Source organism: Amphimedon queenslandica, unplaced genomic scaffold (genome assembly GCF_000090795.2).
Source record: "Amphimedon queenslandica unplaced genomic scaffold, v1.1 AMPQUscaffold_13429, whole genome shotgun sequence".
Classification (NCBI taxonomy): Eukaryota; Metazoa; Porifera; class Demospongiae; order Haplosclerida; family Niphatidae; genus Amphimedon; species Amphimedon queenslandica.
The window spans coordinates 49,359-66,109 of NW_003546335.1; the positions used below are offsets into that span (position 1 = coordinate 49,359).

The 16,751-nt window shown below is 35.2% G+C and overlaps 4 protein-coding genes across 5 annotated transcripts; 3 read left to right on the forward strand and 1 right to left on the reverse strand.

Annotated features, from left to right (window-relative positions):
- Positions 1-30: 30 nt before the first annotated feature.
- On the forward strand, positions 31-4,710 carry LOC109581612 (uncharacterized). Of its 2 annotated transcripts, XM_019995875.1 has the most exons (17): positions 31-96; positions 308-397; positions 445-726; positions 781-1,044; positions 1,098-1,145; positions 1,236-1,972; positions 2,042-2,075; positions 2,120-2,220; positions 2,270-2,342; positions 2,407-2,469; positions 2,532-2,570; positions 2,636-2,719; positions 2,767-2,832; positions 2,882-2,932; positions 2,980-3,003; positions 3,248-3,745; positions 4,029-4,710. In XM_019995875.1, exons 1-17 carry the CDS (start codon positions 48-50, stop codon positions 4,556-4,558), a joined length of 3,033 nt encoding a protein of 1,010 aa, XP_019851434.1. In that variant the 5' UTR covers positions 31-47; the 3' UTR covers positions 4,559-4,710. The 2 variants fall into 2 exon arrangements, with proteins under 2 accessions (XP_019851434.1, XP_019851433.1); XM_019995874.1 differs by having other exon boundaries at positions 1,098-1,972.
- Positions 4,711-7,428: 2,718 nt separating this feature from the next.
- LOC100637038 (sestrin-1-like) lies at positions 7,429-11,979 on the reverse strand. The gene is made up of 14 exons (XM_003386212.3): positions 11,627-11,979; positions 11,332-11,397; positions 11,247-11,282; positions 10,851-11,027; positions 10,396-10,425; positions 9,173-9,325; positions 8,771-9,074; positions 8,583-8,717; positions 8,394-8,512; positions 8,213-8,322; positions 7,995-8,100; positions 7,874-7,918; positions 7,742-7,816; positions 7,429-7,587 (listed from the first exon to the last, which is right to left on the reverse strand). Exons 1-14 carry the CDS (start codon positions 11,942-11,944, stop codon positions 7,501-7,503), a joined length of 1,761 nt encoding a protein of 586 aa, XP_003386260.1. The 5' UTR covers positions 11,945-11,979; the 3' UTR covers positions 7,429-7,500.
- A 352-nt stretch (positions 11,980-12,331) lies between these two features.
- On the forward strand, positions 12,332-13,299 carry LOC100637165 (ras-related protein Rab-39B-like). Its single transcript, XM_011405352.2, has one exon. The coding sequence runs from the start codon at positions 12,406-12,408 to the stop codon at positions 13,096-13,098; it is 693 nt and encodes a 230-aa protein (XP_011403654.1). The 5' UTR covers positions 12,332-12,405; the 3' UTR covers positions 13,099-13,299.
- A 90-nt stretch (positions 13,300-13,389) lies between these two features.
- LOC109581614 (uncharacterized) lies at positions 13,390-16,695 on the forward strand. Its single transcript, XM_019995877.1, has 8 exons — positions 13,390-13,748; positions 13,802-13,903; positions 13,983-14,152; positions 14,210-14,478; positions 14,528-14,629; positions 14,678-14,847; positions 14,904-16,176; positions 16,241-16,695. Exons 7-8 carry the CDS (start codon positions 15,056-15,058, stop codon positions 16,581-16,583), a joined length of 1,464 nt encoding a protein of 487 aa, XP_019851436.1. The 5' UTR covers positions 13,390-13,748; positions 13,802-13,903; positions 13,983-14,152; positions 14,210-14,478; positions 14,528-14,629; positions 14,678-14,847; positions 14,904-15,055; the 3' UTR covers positions 16,584-16,695.
- The last annotated feature ends 56 nt before the right edge of the window (positions 16,696-16,751 follow it).

Consider the following 16,751-nt stretch of genomic DNA (forward strand, 5'->3'; position numbering starts at 1 on the left):
TAAATAGAATTTAACATGTGATTGTGTCACTCCCCCCCACATACATAATGAATGCCGGATCAAGATCACCTCGTCGGCTGTCACCTAGATCTAGATGTAAGTGTAAACGACAAGTGTACATGATTTCCCAATTTAAATAATAAGTATTTTAGCCATTGCATGCTTCTATTCTGAATTCTACTTCAAGTAGATTCTAGATCTATAATTTTTGGTTGACCACATCTCTTTGATATGCTAAAGAGGTGTGACAGTGAAGTGGCATGTTATTTTTTTAAAGTGGGGTTGTGAATTTTTAATTATTTCATAGCTTTTTCTGGTTCTGAAACTTCTGATGAGTTTTATTCATTGCCTGATAGCGATGACTTTGATTTGGTTGATGAATCTAAAAAAATTTTAAGTAAGTTTCCATGTTACATTGTGTTAACTGTCATGTATATTGTATAGGCATAAAGGAGCTTAAGGATGTGCTTACAATTTTAAAAAAACACAATTTTGATAGTTCCAATTATTTTGATTTTTGTCTTTATCTGGGCTTGTTACATAACACTATAAAAGAAAATGAAGCAAAAAACAGAGGAGATCCTCAGGCTTGTCTTCGTGAAGGCTTAGCTAAATGGTTGATGAAAGCTGATAACGTGTCAGAGATAGGTGATCCAACTTGGTATACTCTATTGGAAGCTTTGCGACCCCTAAATAATGCAGTAGCTGATGGAATTGACAAAGAAAGTAATTACATTATTACTTATTATTATCTCTACTCATTATGATATTACATATCAGAACATGCAGCTTGCTTCATCTTTACTCATCACATACCTAAGGATTTTATCAGAAATTCCTGTTTTAAGAAGTCCTCTATTATATATGTGCTACTAGTACGAGAAATGAAGCTAAAGTCATCTGAATCTGCAAATAGTTCTAAAATATATAGTGCTTTGAAAATAAGGATCTGTTTAAGTCATGAAAATCTTCAAAAATTTGCTGCAATCTTGGAGAAAGATAGTACTACAAGAAATATTGGAGAAGTTGTTATGCAAGACTACAGTAAGTGCCATTTCTGCTTTCTATTCGTTTAATTTTGCTTTTGTATTTTTTAGTGAAAGTTTTCCACAATAATGATGATGCAGTGAATAGTGAAGAGACAGGTATGCCATTATTATTATTATTATTATTATTATTATTATTATTATTATTATATAACTATATACATTATTTTAATACTAATGGTTACAAAGATAGCAAAGCTAAATCTGTTTCTGTTTCATCTGATGCAAGTGATGTATTTGGAGATGATTTTGCTACTACTCCAAGTAAAACTAAGCCTGTTTCTGTTTCCTCTGATATAAGTAATGATTTCAAAAAAAGACGAACCCATTTTGCAGCTACTTTTGACAAAGTCAGTGATGTTGTCACCGTTAGCATTGATAGATTAAAAAATTATCTTCAATATTATTTTGAGTATGACGATAAAGAGCTTTCTAAATGTGAAACAGTTGCAGATATTTTAAATTGGATAAGTAAACAGTGCTCATTGACAAATATTGAACTTTTGGAGGCAACAGTGGAACGTTTTGAAATTGATGCTGCTGTACCGATTATAAATCGGTATAAAGAAGAGAATCAAAAGTTTGTTGAGAAAATGACACTTGATTTGTGCCTCGATGAGCATTTTTCTCTGCCTCCTGTTTTACAACTAGAAGAAATTAAATTTGTTGTCGATAAAAATTTACGTGATTGCACAGTTAAAGACGTTGATAAATTTATTCAAGAAGCTGCTACGAAAAAATTATCCACATATGTCAAGTTGTCTGTCATAAGAAGAGGCAATTCTTTCAGCATTGTTTGCTCTTTTCCTGTTGTGCTGAGTGAAAGACTCATATCAACAGCACTCAAGAATCTAAAAGTATTGAAAGATAATGGATTATTGAAGCTAACTATTGGATACTGCACTGTTTATGACTACAAAGATGAGGTAATTGTCATAGCTTTGTTTGTTGAATAAACTATAAGAGTTACAATTATTGTACCTTTTCACATGTAGAGTTTGTGTTACCCTGAAGAAGGAGAGGCCTCAGGTATGTACTATAATAATAGTTAATTAGTCTTATCATAATTTTAGATGAGTACATCTCTGCAGTGTATACTAGTAGAGGAATGTTGGAGCAGTTGCTTATAGCAACAAGCATGCAGTTAATGTACAGGGAAGAACAAGACAAAGAAGTAAGCCTCTTCATTAGTTTATTATACTGCCGATTCCATTATTCAATAGAAGATTAGGGCTCTTGAGAAAAAAATAGAATTGTTAAATGAGCATGTGTCCTTATTTCAGGATTCATCAGAAAGTAATAATAATCAATAACTGATGAATTTAGTCATTCATTAATTTTTGCTATATATAATCAATAGAGAAGGAAAATTATCCTTTAGAAGAAGAGACCCCTCAAACTGAAAAAAGTCAAATACTTGAAGGTATTAGTGTCAGTATATATAGCTGATTGGATTGAGCTTCACTGTTTGCAATCATATCCTAGAGAAAGAAATTGCTACAGAAGAGGTGGAAGACCCAAAAGGTATTACATAATAATTATTTATTTATTTATTTACTGTGTGAGACTATTCTAATGAGTACCTTTAGGTATGACAGAAAAAGTGAAGCAAGAAATTCAAGATAGGGACAGAGTAATTGCTAAAAGGAATAAGCAGCTATTGGAATTAAAAGGTAAGATTTAAAAAATTAATGCAATAAATACCTTTAGGTATTTGAAGAAAAAATGAAGCAAGAAAAAGTGACGCAAGACATAGAAATATCAGAATTAAAAGAAAAATTGAAAAGTAAGATTTTGAAAAAATTAATTTGGTTATTTTGTTACTGTAATGTTAGTTGATGGTGTAGAATTGGTTTCTCTCAGAGAAAAGTTGATGGAGAATGAAAGTTAGAATTATCAATTTTATTTTATTTAACAGATATTTTTATATTAGTGAAAAGGGTGTATCAAACTCAAGGTATTTACTATGAATATAATTGTATTATTTTTAATTTTCATAGCTATCAAATATTTAAAGTTAGTTTTCATTATGCTATATATATAAATGGTTTTTGTGAGCTCTTTAAATAAAATTATGCAAAAAATGATTTGCATTGAATTTTGGCTAACAAACATAAGACTATATTAATTTTTGAAATTATACAACAAAATAACAAAATTTTATTTCCATTTCTGCACATATACACACACATCACTAATAGCCAATGATAGGATACCTACTCTAAACTTTGCAGACGATGCTATCTATACTCCTCCCATTGATGTCATAATGATGTCATTTGATAGATACAACAAGTTAGATGAAGATTGGTATAGTCGGGCATTTTACACACATACCAATGGCTACAAAATGTGTCTTTGCGTTCGATATGATGATAAGAAAAAGTCTTCAAATTTACATGCTCATTTAATGGCTGGAGACTACGACAGTGATCTTCAGTGGCCGTTTTGTGGTACCCTGATGACAGAAATACTGCATCGAAAAACAAGAACATTTCGTTACTTAACTAAAATTGTTTTTGATGATGACAAGTTTTGTTCTAGAGTCTGGAATGGCGTTCCAACTGAAGCAGGAATTGCATCATCTATTGTTGGAGAAGGAATTTCTTTTGCTGAAGCTGTTCAAGAACCATTTACCGAATATTTAGAAGACAACAGCATAGTTATTCGTGTCAAGTCCGTTAATGTGGAATCACTAGGTTAGACGTGGGAATTAGTAGTATGTATAATAGTTATAGAGCATTACTATAATATAAAATTGTAATAGAAACCTTCAAAAATTTTTACCAAGTGGTAGATTGATTTGACATCTATGATTTGATCGAAGCAAATGCCTCTCTGGCCAGCTCCGATTTAAAATTACTGCTTTGATTGCATTCCAAAAAAACAAGATGCTCTTGCTTTAATAATGTCACAAAACATTATTTTTATTCCAGTAGATTAGTGTAAAATTGTATTATTACTTAAATTTTTCTCCACTAGTTCAAACCAGTGCTGTTACAACTCCACCTCCAATTAAGGAAGAAATGCTGTTTGAAATTGCTGAATTCTCTCATCACAAGAAATCAAATTCTGAGCGTATCAGTGAAGGATTTTACAGTGCTAAAGGATATAAGTTTGTACTGATGGTTTATCCTAATGGTAGGAGTCACTTCCAAGGAAGAAGTGTATCCATTTTTGCTCACATATCTATGGGAGATTATGACAATAAATTAACATTTCCGTTTCGTGGAAAGATAATTGTTCAAATTGTTAATCGACTTGATACTCTCAGGAATCATGTAGAGAAGACAATTGAGTTTACTGATAAGACTGATCCTGAAGAAAGGTTTGGTGCTAAAGTAACTGGCCTTACTAGATTTTTTGGTTCGGGACATTCTCATCAAGGTTTTGGATATCATGATATGCTGCGTCATGAGTCTTTAATGTTTAACCTGAAACACAAGACACAATACCTGAAGGATGACAGCTTGATAGTGAGAGTAACAAAAATAGAAGATTATAATGTGTAATGTTTTAAAAGGAATTGTTATTATTATCATTATTATTTTTATTATTATCTTCTAGCCCCCTAACATAATTCCACTCCCTCTCTTCCTGTTTCTTTTCTTTTCTCTCCCTTTCCTTTATTTTATTTTATTTCTTTCTTTCCTGTCATTCCTCTCTCTCCTCCGAGTCTTTTTGTTTTTGTTATTGTTGTTGTTAATTATTAATTTTGTTTTTGTTGTTGTTACGGTTACTGTTATCTTTTTTATATAATAATAATAATAATAATTATTATTATTATTATTATTGTATTATTATTATTGTTATCATCATTCTTATGATTATTATTATCATTGTTACACTATTTTTGCAACACTATAAGTGAAACCTTGCATGCATGCGTAAGTCTTGCTGCACATTTAGTTTTTAGAATTGAATCGAATGGACATTATAAATTTTGAGGGTTGAGCATGTAGTCATGTGCTGCTGTACTAGCCACCATCGATACTTTGATACTATGAGCCACCATAAATATGCCACCACCTGATCTCTATTGTCCATGGAAACCTTACATTGGCTGCTCATAGTTCTCTGAATGCACATGATGTGAATTTGGCATTGTCATGCATTATGATAATGTCAGTCACAGAACTCTGAGAGTCCAGTGGTGTGCTGGCTGCTACATGTTCAGTACAGATTATAAAACCATCGCCTAGCTCCCTACACTCTCAGTAACAGAAGATAAGGGAACCTATAGCTGGTGACTATAGTCGTGAAGTTTCTGCAACTGATTTGTGCTCTTGTGCTGGCAATAAATGTACCTGAAATTACATCTGAAAGTATTATGATCAAATCATTTTCCTTGGCTAATTTATTTTTTATCTTAAAGATACTGACATTGAAGTTGCTGCTAATAATGCTAATTCACAGAGTGGTGGGGGAGTAGTGTACACTCGTTGGGGAAGGACAAGTTGTGGTAAAGCTTCAAAGATTTATGATGGACTAGCAGGAGGCACACACTACAGTCGGCACACACTACAGTCATCCTGGCGGTGGAGCAAACTATGTGTGCTTACCTCATATCCCAGATTACAATAGTTACGGCTTGTTCTTACATGTATGGTGCCAAGTATCAATCGTACAATAAGATAATTATTTCCATTTCATAATCATGATCATGACGTTCCATGTGCAGTCTGCTACCAACCATTCAGAGGAGCACAGCTGATGATCCCTGGTAAGATGTATTGTCCTTCAGGATGGAGCTTTGAATACAATGGATACTTGATGGCTGAATATCTTGATCATGCAAGGAGTGCTCAGTGTGCATACGTTGATGGTAATCCAGAGTCTGTTCCTGGCAGTGGCCTCGAATATTGATGGTGCTCTCTTCTATTTTTTTGCTTCAACCTGTCACGGTCTACCTTGTCCACCGTATCAGAATAACAAACCTGTTACTTGTGTTGTGTGCACTAAGTAAAAATTGGACTGAGGTTAATGATATTCTTTTAATTTAATTTGCTACATTTCAATAGTTAGTTGGCTTGCATGTAATTAGTTCATGATCTTGTCATATTATTTTTTTCTTAAAATTAATAAATTCCAAAACTGAAATATTATTTGATTAGCTATGTACACCACAGCCAATTTAAAACATACATTGGCTAAAAAAGTTTATTTCCACTAGCTACATCACATAAATCTCATAACGCCTAACAAAAACTTCTTCATCGCCAGTAGACTGGTCAGTGCATAGTCTCAGCTCAATATAATTAGTAGTGCTAGCATTGTACTGCCTGTAGAACCATGGTAAGTATGGTGATGAACAACAGTCTACTTCCAGTTTGGAGCAGCCTTGACCATCCCAGAGTGGATCATCATCTCCACTTTCACAGTAATAGTTGTCTCCAACAAATTTTGGATGCTGTTGTGTGCTCCCTTGAACGCAGCGACAATTAAAGATGCCTCCACCATGCAAAGTTGTTGCCGATGATGCAGCAAATGACCAGACATGTTGACGAGGGGATCCACGTGTAATACTGACACCATCAATGTAATAAGTATCGATATCATTGCTATATTCATCGTCAAATCTAAAAAAAGCATCAGGAGTGCCCTTTTTGTGTCCCTCTAACTTGCCACAAACTTTTGAATACTGAATATTATTAGATTGAAATTTAACAGACACACAACTGCCACTTGTAGATGGAGGCTTTCCGCAAGCTCTGGTACCTCCAGTAGTATCCAACATAAACCCAGGGGGACAGTTCTGTGTAGCATCAGACATATCCAGATATGCTACTCTTGTCCATCCTCCTCCTGAACCACAGAGCTGGTCCATATTACAGTACATAGCGTGACCATTTGTGTCATAGTAGCCTGTTGGTCTATTGGGATGTGCTGTCTTCACGTCTTTACAAGATAGTGGAGATATATCCTCTTTCTTTAAAATAAGATCAATTTTATTCTCCAACTCCTCAATTTTACTACTTAACCTATCAAGCTCTGTAGGGCTGTCTCTTGTGTACATAGGACGACCAATAGCAAGGGCAATTGTAAGAGCTATCACCAAAAATACCACAGCCACCAAGACATAGTGTGATCCAATAATTGGATTTGGTTCATCCTCCCCATCTATTGGCAGGTCATTAAGGACTTCATCATCATTCTCAGCAATATTCTGTCTCTGAACAGGTTCTGGCATCTTAAAATTCTTAATAACTATTATTGAATTAAGGACTAAGGGTGGGTTGAACCATCTAACCATAGCTGAACTTTCATTGCTATCATAGACAAACCACATGAAAACCACCTCATGACATGATAGAGTAGGTTAAGGAGATAATTCAATAGTGGGAGCGAGTGGGAGAGAAGACAAGTGTCTTGTCATAAAGAATTACAAATTCCCAATAGTCTGATTTCTAAAATTCTGGTATAATTGACTAATAATTATTATAATTATAATTATTCATTTCATGTGACTCATTAGTGCTTTTAATGAGTATATAAGTTCTGCTTGTAATCTTGCCTCCATCACTAAAACATTGACATGTACCTAGGGAACAAAGAATAACAACTCTTCTATTCAATCAACAATCAATTTAATGCATACTAGAATACACAGTAATGGTAATACAGTGCCATACTAAAATACACAGTAATGGTCATACTCAGTACAAGTATGGAAATGAAACAGTCCAATATTATACCTTTTCGCTAAACTGCAGTCCATCCATACATTCGCGGAAATCATACAAGCTCACTTTCTCTGGAAAACAAGCAACCTAACATTAATAATATCACATACATGTACAATAATGGGCATACGCAAAAAGGCTAACCATTCTAATGTACGTCTTATATTCGATTGAAAGTACTTTGTTGACCTAAGATAGTAGATGTAATAATAATTATAATGCTTGTGCTGAGACAGCAATAGAGAGACACTAGAGTGGAACGAACTTTGCCATAGTTGTAGTCATCATGTCTGATCCCTTTTATTGACTGAATGTAGTACCAGGTTGCCTCTCGGAAAGGCTTGGTGTCTATGTCTTTTGTTGCACCAACGCTTGAAAGAGAAGAAAGGAAGTAAAATTATAACATAAATTATCACAACACCAGGCCCAATACATATGCATGTGTGCTTGCTTATTTGTCAATGGAGTGAGGGATATATTTACTGTCTGTATGTCATTTCTGATGCCACTTTAAACTTTTCATCAAGCAATTCACTCAATAAAGGATAGAGGCTGTTAAGAAATGAGAAACCATGATCCTCCCATGAGTATTCCTACAATGCAATAGTATATAGTAATACTCATATACTCATACTGCCACTGTACACACAGTAGTATAGCTTACTCTTGCTCTTAGTGTGCAAGCTGATGCTAAAGTGAAGTCTTCATGTTCATAGCTAGGGTCAGTGATATATCTTAACAGGTTAACTGGTGTTGGTACCGATCTTGAGTGTATCTTCTCAACTAGAAATAAAAACGAGATCATTTTTATATTAATTATAATATTCATATAATCAGAAATATTTAGTCTCACGTCCAAAGGAAGAGACAGATTCAGCAAACTGTCTATCATTATCAATCTCCTCAGTTTCATCTTCCTCCTGGCTCACAGCTGCTAGTTTCTCTTTTATCGTATCATCTAATTTCCTTGTATCAGTCAGTTTAGACGCTGCATATAAACAAACAAACACCATTGTTTCTCTCTCTCTTCCTATAGCTTACTTTCAATATAGTGCTCCACTAAATATTTTGAGACTTGTTCGTTAGGAGGTGAGCAGGCCGGAGACATTGCCTCTGACGATGGCTCTGAATCCGATCCGGTCCCTCCAACCCCCAACGCTGGATTGGTAAAGTGACTAGGAACGATTTCCGACTGATCAGAGACAGTGTGACCTAATTCTGTATCGATTTCGGGATTGAGGCCGCACCCTAAGCAGAATCCGGCCAGTGCATGGAAGAATGCCATTATGACCACAGCATGTACTAACTCAGCAACAGACCAGCTATCAGGCCCTACCAATAGCTCCTGGGAGATAAATAGAATGAACATACTTGTACACATAGCTGCTCATGCAAGCAATTTAATATAATAGGCAAAAGTTACTATCTTAAAGTTATAATTACTTGAAAGTGTGTCTGAGATATGTACCAGGGTTGATGACAGAGCATCTTGTTTAAAATGAGGAGATTGGATATTTTAGTAGGGATGTGACTTATCCCTTTCAGCCACAAGACATTACCGCCTTTAGCACGAAACTCCATCTCAAGATAAGTGACCTAAAAGATGCATGTAATGTATCATGCACAGTCTAACTATAGGCAACTTTTAAAAATCGTAAAAAATCCAATTTTTGTTGGAATCAACTCAAAATTTGGAAACAATATAAGGGCATGTATATGTATCAGAAAAAGTTATAAAAACAAAAATTTTTCTCCTTTTCATTTTTGTCAAAATTTGGCCAGTGACCCTGTACTATAGTACAGGGACTTTGGCCCCATTTTTGAGTAACTTTAAAAATTCATAATAAATTTAATTTTGATCGGAATCAGCTCAAACTTGCTACACAACATAAGTACATGTATATGTATCAGATAAAATTATAAAAATGGAGAAATCTCACTTAGCCATTTTTGACAAAATTTGGCCAATGACCCTGTACTATAGTACAGGGACTTTGGCCTCATTTTTGAGTAACTTCTAAAAATTCATAAAAAATCCAATTTTGATTGGAATCGGCTCAAACTTGCTACACAACATAAGTACATGTATATGTATTAGATAAAATTATAAAAATGGAGAAATCTCACTTAGCCATTTTTGACAAAATTTGGCCAACGCCTGTACTTTGGTCCCATTTTTGAGTAACTTTAAAAATTCATAATAAATTTAATTTTGATTGAAATCAGCTCAAACTTTCTACACAACATAAGTACATGTATATGTATCAATAAAAATTATAAAAATGAAGAATTCTCTCTCAGTCAATTTTGACAAAATCTGGCCAGGATCCTTGGTCCAATCATCAAGCAACTTTTGGGATTACATTCCTGACGAGCACCATTGCTTATTGTTTACTTAAAATACTGTTCCAATACCATTATTGAGTTATAAAAATGCAAAACTTCTAAACATGGACATTGTATTTTATAGACATTATATTATATGTCCGGCCAACACTTATTGATGATAATGCACATACGTGTACTTAATGAAAGTTGCAATTGATGATAATCAATGTTTTGACCTAATCACTGCTGCTCATAATACAGCAAGAATAACAATAATGTTGATTATTGTATAATTTCAATAATGACAATGGAGTGATTGAAAAAAACAATTGACTCACCAAATAAGAGCACCTGTGACGACTGCTGGCCTAAAATTAGAGAAAAATTATAAAATAACGAGCAATTTTATCATAAGTACATGTATCAAAGTTACTATCACACAACAAATGAGAGAGATATATATAAAGATTAGATGAGACCACAAAACAGAATAGAATGAGTGTGTGAGGAAATGAAAAGTTATATCATTAAAGATGCGTCTAGAATTCTGAAGAGACGCGCACTAATCTGATCAAGAACAACATCAGACCATCAATGTATACACTACTGGGAATAAAAACACTAAATAGAAGCAACAATACAACAGATGTGCATGTACAATTGTACAGTGATATTACATGTATAGTCAATAGCAAACATTCCTATAGATTAGAGTACATGTTGGTTTTATCAGTAAATGCATTGCATCAAGTAATACTACAGACACTATAATTCATACTTAGAAAGACCTTACCAATATGGCAATGTAGCATCTGACATCCTGATTAAGTGGTCCATCACCGTTCATTATGAAGTCCATCGTTTGAATGAAGAGGTCAAGATATTGAGGGTGATCAGAGAGACATTGGACTATGTTGGAGAGACGGGCATCACGAAGGAAAGCATTCTCATACAACTGCTGTAATTCATGCTAAGTTAGGAGAGGGAGAAAGAGAGAGAGGGGAAGAGAGGGAGAGAGGCGGGAAGAGAGAGAGAAGGGCATTAAAAGCTGAAGGAACAGCAGCATATGAAACAAAAGAATAGGACAAAGTGAGAAACAGATAGAACATGTACACAGAATAAGATAAACAAGCCACCAAGTACCAATACATTCAGTAGCCATTAGGTAATGCACTACATTAAGACTTACAGTGACTGGTTTACTGGATTCATGGTATCCTGCTACCTAAAAGGAACAAATAATAATAATAATAACAAGGAGAAAATATACTTACATCTTTGACTGACATGAATGAAGACGGTCCCTCAAAAACTGGTCTGGGAACTAAAACTGCTTCATTCTACATTAAATAATAATTAATTTTAATATTATAAGTTAATCATCATTCATCTAGTAATTAGTTATAGCAGAAAATGCATTGCTATAAGTTTAGTTAAAGGTTACATGCATAGCTTCAGTTAATGTTTTATAAGCACTAGACATCAAAAAACGTAAGTTTATACAATAATTAGAATAGTTGGCAGAATTTTTAATGAGAAAAAAATTAAAAATTATCCACAATGACTTACATCTATTGTCTGCAATAATGCTTTTAATGATGCTCTAACGTCCTCAAAGGGACATGATAGTGAGAGTCTCAGTACAGTCGGTAAGTGTGAGGCTAGCAAATCACGTGATTTCTGGTCACCCCTGGTAGACCAGTTGAGGAGTGTTGTCTTTATTGTGTCCAAGTAGCTGTCCCTTTCGCCTTTCTCCTTACTCATTATAGGCTTAAAGTGAGCCAGGGTCTCCTCTTCCGGATCAACCATGTAGCCATCCTCTTCCTCGTGGAGGGAGAGAGTATCATCAGTGCTAACACTAGTGCCAAGCTTGGTAGTGGTGGCCATTGCTACACTCAGATGCACAGCCACTCCCACCTGGAGACCACGTGATCCGCCTCCATCACACCTCCAATCACGTGATATGGTATTTTTTGTAGAGTTGCACAAAAAAGATTTTTGTGCAACTCAAAACATCAATAATTTATGCTCTTGAGATAAAGTAATTTGAGAATCTATATAAACTACTGGATCTATTCTTAACTATAGGCTATAGCACATCTCCAACCTTCTAAAGTTTAGCGGAAAAGAGATAGCATGCACTGCAAAAGCAGTCACATTTTGCTTAGTTGTTACTAATGCATAGGGACAAGAGGGTGATGGAGACGATTTATTTACAATTCATTTATTTTTCTTCAACTTGCATTGAGGTGTGGAATTATAGCAGCCACTCCCATCCTGATCACGTGATCATATGCACACAGGTAAACGGCGCAGTGTTCGACTGTTCGTGAGCTAAGCTTAAGGAGATGAGCTGGAGAAACAGCTCATTGACAGATGTGGATCATTATCTCTACCAGTTCCGCCTCATTATAATAGGAGAATCCACCGTAGGCAAGTCGTGTCTACTCAGACGCTTCACTCAGGGGAGATGGATAGAGCATAACGACCCGACAGTGGGCGTAGACTTTCACACGAAAATGGTACAAGTTGATGGTCACAATTTGAAGCTGCAGCTGTGGGACACAGCAGGGCAGGAGCGTTTCAGAGCCATCACTCGTTCCTACTTTCGCAATGCCGTCGGGGCTCTGCTAGTATTTGATATATCAGATCAAAACTCCTTTGCTAAAGTCAGCGGATGGATGGAGGATGTCAGACAATCCTCAAAACCACATGAGCCAGTCTTCCTTCTAGTGGGCAACAAGGCAGACTTGGACAGACAGAGACAAGTACTTAGAGTTGATGCTGAAAGACTTGCAAATTCCTTTAAAATCGATTACATCGAGACCTCGTCTCGTACCGGACAAAATGTAGAAGAGATTTTTAATGTTTTAGCTAGAAGGATTTTCGAGGCTATACAAGATGGGACTGTAGTGGTAGGCAATGGTTGGGATGGCGTAAAGAAAGGGGATGAAATCCCTAAAGAGCTTTCAAGTCGGGTTAATCTACAGCAAAAGAAAATATCAGACACAAAGGACAATGGTGGGGGTTGTTGCAAGTAAAAATTATTTTAAAAAATAACTATTATTATAATAATAATGATGACTTACTGTCATTTAGTTGTAAAGATTTATATATAATGGAAAGTGTATCATATATTATTCGTTATTATTATTATTTCTTATTATTATTATTATTATTATTATCAATGCCATGCAATTGTATTTTATTATGTATGGAGTTTAGAGTTTTAATAATTGAAAGCAGATCAGTCATCAGTCTGTAGTAGCTGCACTGCATGAGTATAGTTATCACGGTGAGATGATATCCATCATTAGTGATAACATGTAACAACTATGCTACTCCAGATTAATGTTGACCTTTCCTGAAACTGTTGGACAACAATAAATTAATGGAGCAAAACATGATATATTCATGTAACCTGATAGCTTGTGCTTGATTTGAGCAGCGTTTTAATGTTTTTTGGAGAAATTTTTTTAGAATGGCATTTTAATTATGAATAATGGTTACAGTGATAATCATGTGATGTTTGCACACATGTTTTGCCTTGCTGTCATCAGTTGCCAAGAAGGATAGGCTGAGCTTACTATGAAAATACCAATATTTGTTATTGTAGCTTTTAGTATAGCTATAACTCTGAGTGGGAACTTGGCAGTTGATGGAAGTGGCCCTATCACTTGGAAAGATTGCTGTAAGAGCAATACTATTTAGAAACCTATAATTGTATGGATCTAATTTATACAGCAAATAATGTCAGTGTCATGAAGATTAAAAACATTACCTTTGATCCACCTGGTGACGTCTACCCTGGACAAGGGTTTTCCCTTAAAGCCACCTTTAAACTAAGTAATAACAAAAGCACTTCATGAATTCTTGGTAATTAATAATTTGTATATTATCTCACTCATGCATACACCAATTAAAGAGAAGGAAATCACTGAGGGGAAGGTGAACGTAGATGTACAGTATGGTGTTTTACATTATGCTACTGGTGTGTATGACTTGTGTGATAAATTCAAAGAAGCAGGTTTGACATGTCCGGTATCAAAAGGTTTGAAGAATGGTGTCTTTCAAGGAAGAGTACCATTTCCAAATGTAAGTCACAAGCCTCGTACATTTATATTATGATTATCTAATGCTCAATAATTTTAGGGATATTTCAAGTTTACTATTAATGCTACAACATCTGCTGGTGACAAAATTTCATGCTTTACTTTTGAACTTAATGACAATATATGAAAAAATTTTGTGATTTAATGAATATTGTCTATCATGTGATAAAATTTGTATTATCAGCAACAGTGGCTATAATAACAATATGAGGCCTTGGATTCTGGTACTTTACTGTCCAGTATTAATTATTGTGATACTGACTGATTGTGTGGCTCTTGGAAGTGGACCTATCACTTGGAAAGACTGCAGTAAGATTTCTAATTATTTTAATGCATAAGTTATCATCCATTTGTGAAGCAAATGATACCAGTGTAATGAAGATTGAGGACATTACTTTTAATCCACCTGGTGATGTGGGCCCTGGTGAAGGGTTTTCTCTTAAAGCTTCTTTCTGGCTAAGTTAGTTCACTAGCAATTATCCACAGAGTTTATTGACTGAAAATGTAGATGAAGAAATCTCTGATGGAAAAGTAAACGTAGACATACAGTATGGTGTATTGCACTCGTTTTCTGCCTCTTATGATGTGTGTGACAAATTCAAAGAAGCAGGTTTAACATGTCCAGTATCAAGAGGTATGAATAGTGGTGTCTTTCAAGGAAGAGTACCATTTCCACATGTAAGGCAATGATAATATGCTAATGATGATTTTATGCTCATTGATGATATTTTTAGGGATATTTCAAGTTTACTATTAATGCTACAACTTCTGCTGGAAAAGAAATTTCATGCTTTACTTTTGAACTTAATGACAATATCTGATAGATATCTTTATACCCTAGCTGCCCCCATTGTAACCTCATAGGCTCTATATATTAACTAAAAACATGATTTTATCAATGAATAATACATATTATAAGGTGTGTCATCACCCTAAGTATATAGATATGTTAAATCCCACTCCAAATCTCAGTTTTATTGTCTTTTTCCTTCCATTATTCTTTGCATGTTCATATGCCAGTTGGACACAGCAATATGGTGACTCGTCTTCCACTAACTACATAAGCTCCAGCAACCACACTATTGCCTGGAACTACACTGCACTTGGTGATGAAGACTCTGCATCCTTCTTTTATGGCTCACCTTCCATGTCAGAGGATGGCGTGGTCTTTATCCCATTTCTAGAAATACCGCAATACTGGTTACAGGTAAGGGCCATTGCCCCGGGCGGTAAGGAGATATGGATGGCTAACTGGATAGGAGAGGATGAATCATGCAGCGTTGTTGATCTCTCAAACACTCTCTACAGCTCAGAACACAAACTGGTCATTGTCTCATGGCACTGTACTGCTGGAGGGGCTTATCATGAAAAGGCTGGGGAGGTTGTTGCATTGAATGCTACCAATGGATCACTGGTGTGGCGCTCGCAAAAACTAAAGCTTCTCGACTCGGCATCAATTTCAATGAGTAAAAAGATGGTCTATGTCGTAAGTGGGTATGATTGCGGGAGAGATAATCCAGTTCAATCGCTAGATGATCAGCAAGCAAAACAAAGGCCTCATAAAAATGATAGCATAATTGCTGCTATTGATATTTCAACAGGAAAGCTCAAATGGACACAATCCCTTGAGCATAGTGGCTGCGATGGCCAATTGAAAATTTCTTATTTGCCGAATGATTCAGTTTTGCTACTCATTCCTTACAATCTTCCATACGGTCCATACCTAGCTGGTAGTTTACTAGGAGTCAGTTGTCTTGAAGATGAAGGGTCAGTCAACTGCTCATCAATTTGGCAAGAAAATCTTCGCTTGTCATACGAAGCCAAATTTGCTTTCACGGTCAATGGGAGCTTTGCCTATGGTAGCTATGGGTTCGCTGGTAATCCTGACTTGATATTTGGGTTGAATACGAAGACTGGGAAATTGGAGTTTAGCAATCATGGCTATTGTGATGAAGGAGCATATCCCAGCGGACCATCAGTTGATGCATCTGGTATTGCTTATTACAAGTAAGTGTGCATACTATGATATAATGTCCATTGTAGTAAAATGATGTTAATTATATTACAATAGCTGTGGAAATCGTGTCTTTTCAGTCAATACAAAGGGCAAGTTAATCTGGAAAAGTAAACAACTTAGTGAGAAGGGGTACACTTTTGAAACTCTCTTCAAGCAAAGCCCTTCTCTCCATATCGATGAGAACTTGGTTGTATCTTCAGACTCTGATGGAGAGTTCATCTATATATTGTCAATGAAAGATGGTAGCTTGAAGAGCTCCTTTAATACTACTCTCTTGCTTAGTAACAGTGTCATTACAGAGCCTCCAATACTTTATGGTGACAACGTTTGCATTATCAAAGCTACAAAATATGTTGACTATTTTCTTTTTAGCTTACCTTTAATTTCTGAAGATTGAAAAATAAAATAGTTTGCTGCCCAGTAATTTTTATATCTGATTGCTACGGTTATATTGTGAATCTATCTATTTGAAAATTAATTTATGCCGATACGGCTCAAAATTGATATGCTAATTTTTAATAATTAATTTCTAAACAGAGGGGGGGTCACCTCGACCTTGTGTAAA

Bases quoted from the DNA above. Each gene is read 5' to 3' on its own strand.
- LOC100637038 (XM_003386212.3), bottom strand. From the start codon at position 11,944: ATGGCCACCACTACCAAGCTTGGCACTAGTGTTAGCACTGATGATACT. The intron at 8,718-8,770 runs GTAAGCTATAGG...GTTTATATGCAG, and splicing joins AGTGGAGCACTATATTGAAA to CGTCTAAACTGACTGATACA. The intron at 8,323-8,393 runs GTAAGCTATACT...ATTGCATTGTAG, and splicing joins CTTGCACACTAAGAGCAAGA to GAATACTCATGGGAGGATCA.
- LOC109581612 (XM_019995874.1), top strand. From the start codon at position 48: ATGAATGCCGGATCAAGATCACCTCGTCGGCTGTCACCTAGATCTAGA. The intron at 97-307 runs GTAAGTGTAAAC...ATTATTTCATAG, and splicing joins GCTGTCACCTAGATCTAGAT to CTTTTTCTGGTTCTGAAACT. The intron at 3,746-4,028 runs GTTAGACGTGGG...TTTCTCCACTAG, and splicing joins CGTTAATGTGGAATCACTAG to TTCAAACCAGTGCTGTTACA.
- LOC109581614 (XM_019995877.1), top strand. From the start codon at position 15,056: ATGATTTTATCAATGAATAATACATATTATAAGGTGTGTCATCACCCT. The intron at 16,177-16,240 runs GTAAGTGTGCAT...ATATTACAATAG, and splicing joins TCTGGTATTGCTTATTACAA to CTGTGGAAATCGTGTCTTTT.
- LOC100637165 (XM_011405352.2), top strand. From the start codon at position 12,406: ATGAGCTGGAGAAACAGCTCATTGACAGATGTGGATCATTATCTCTAC.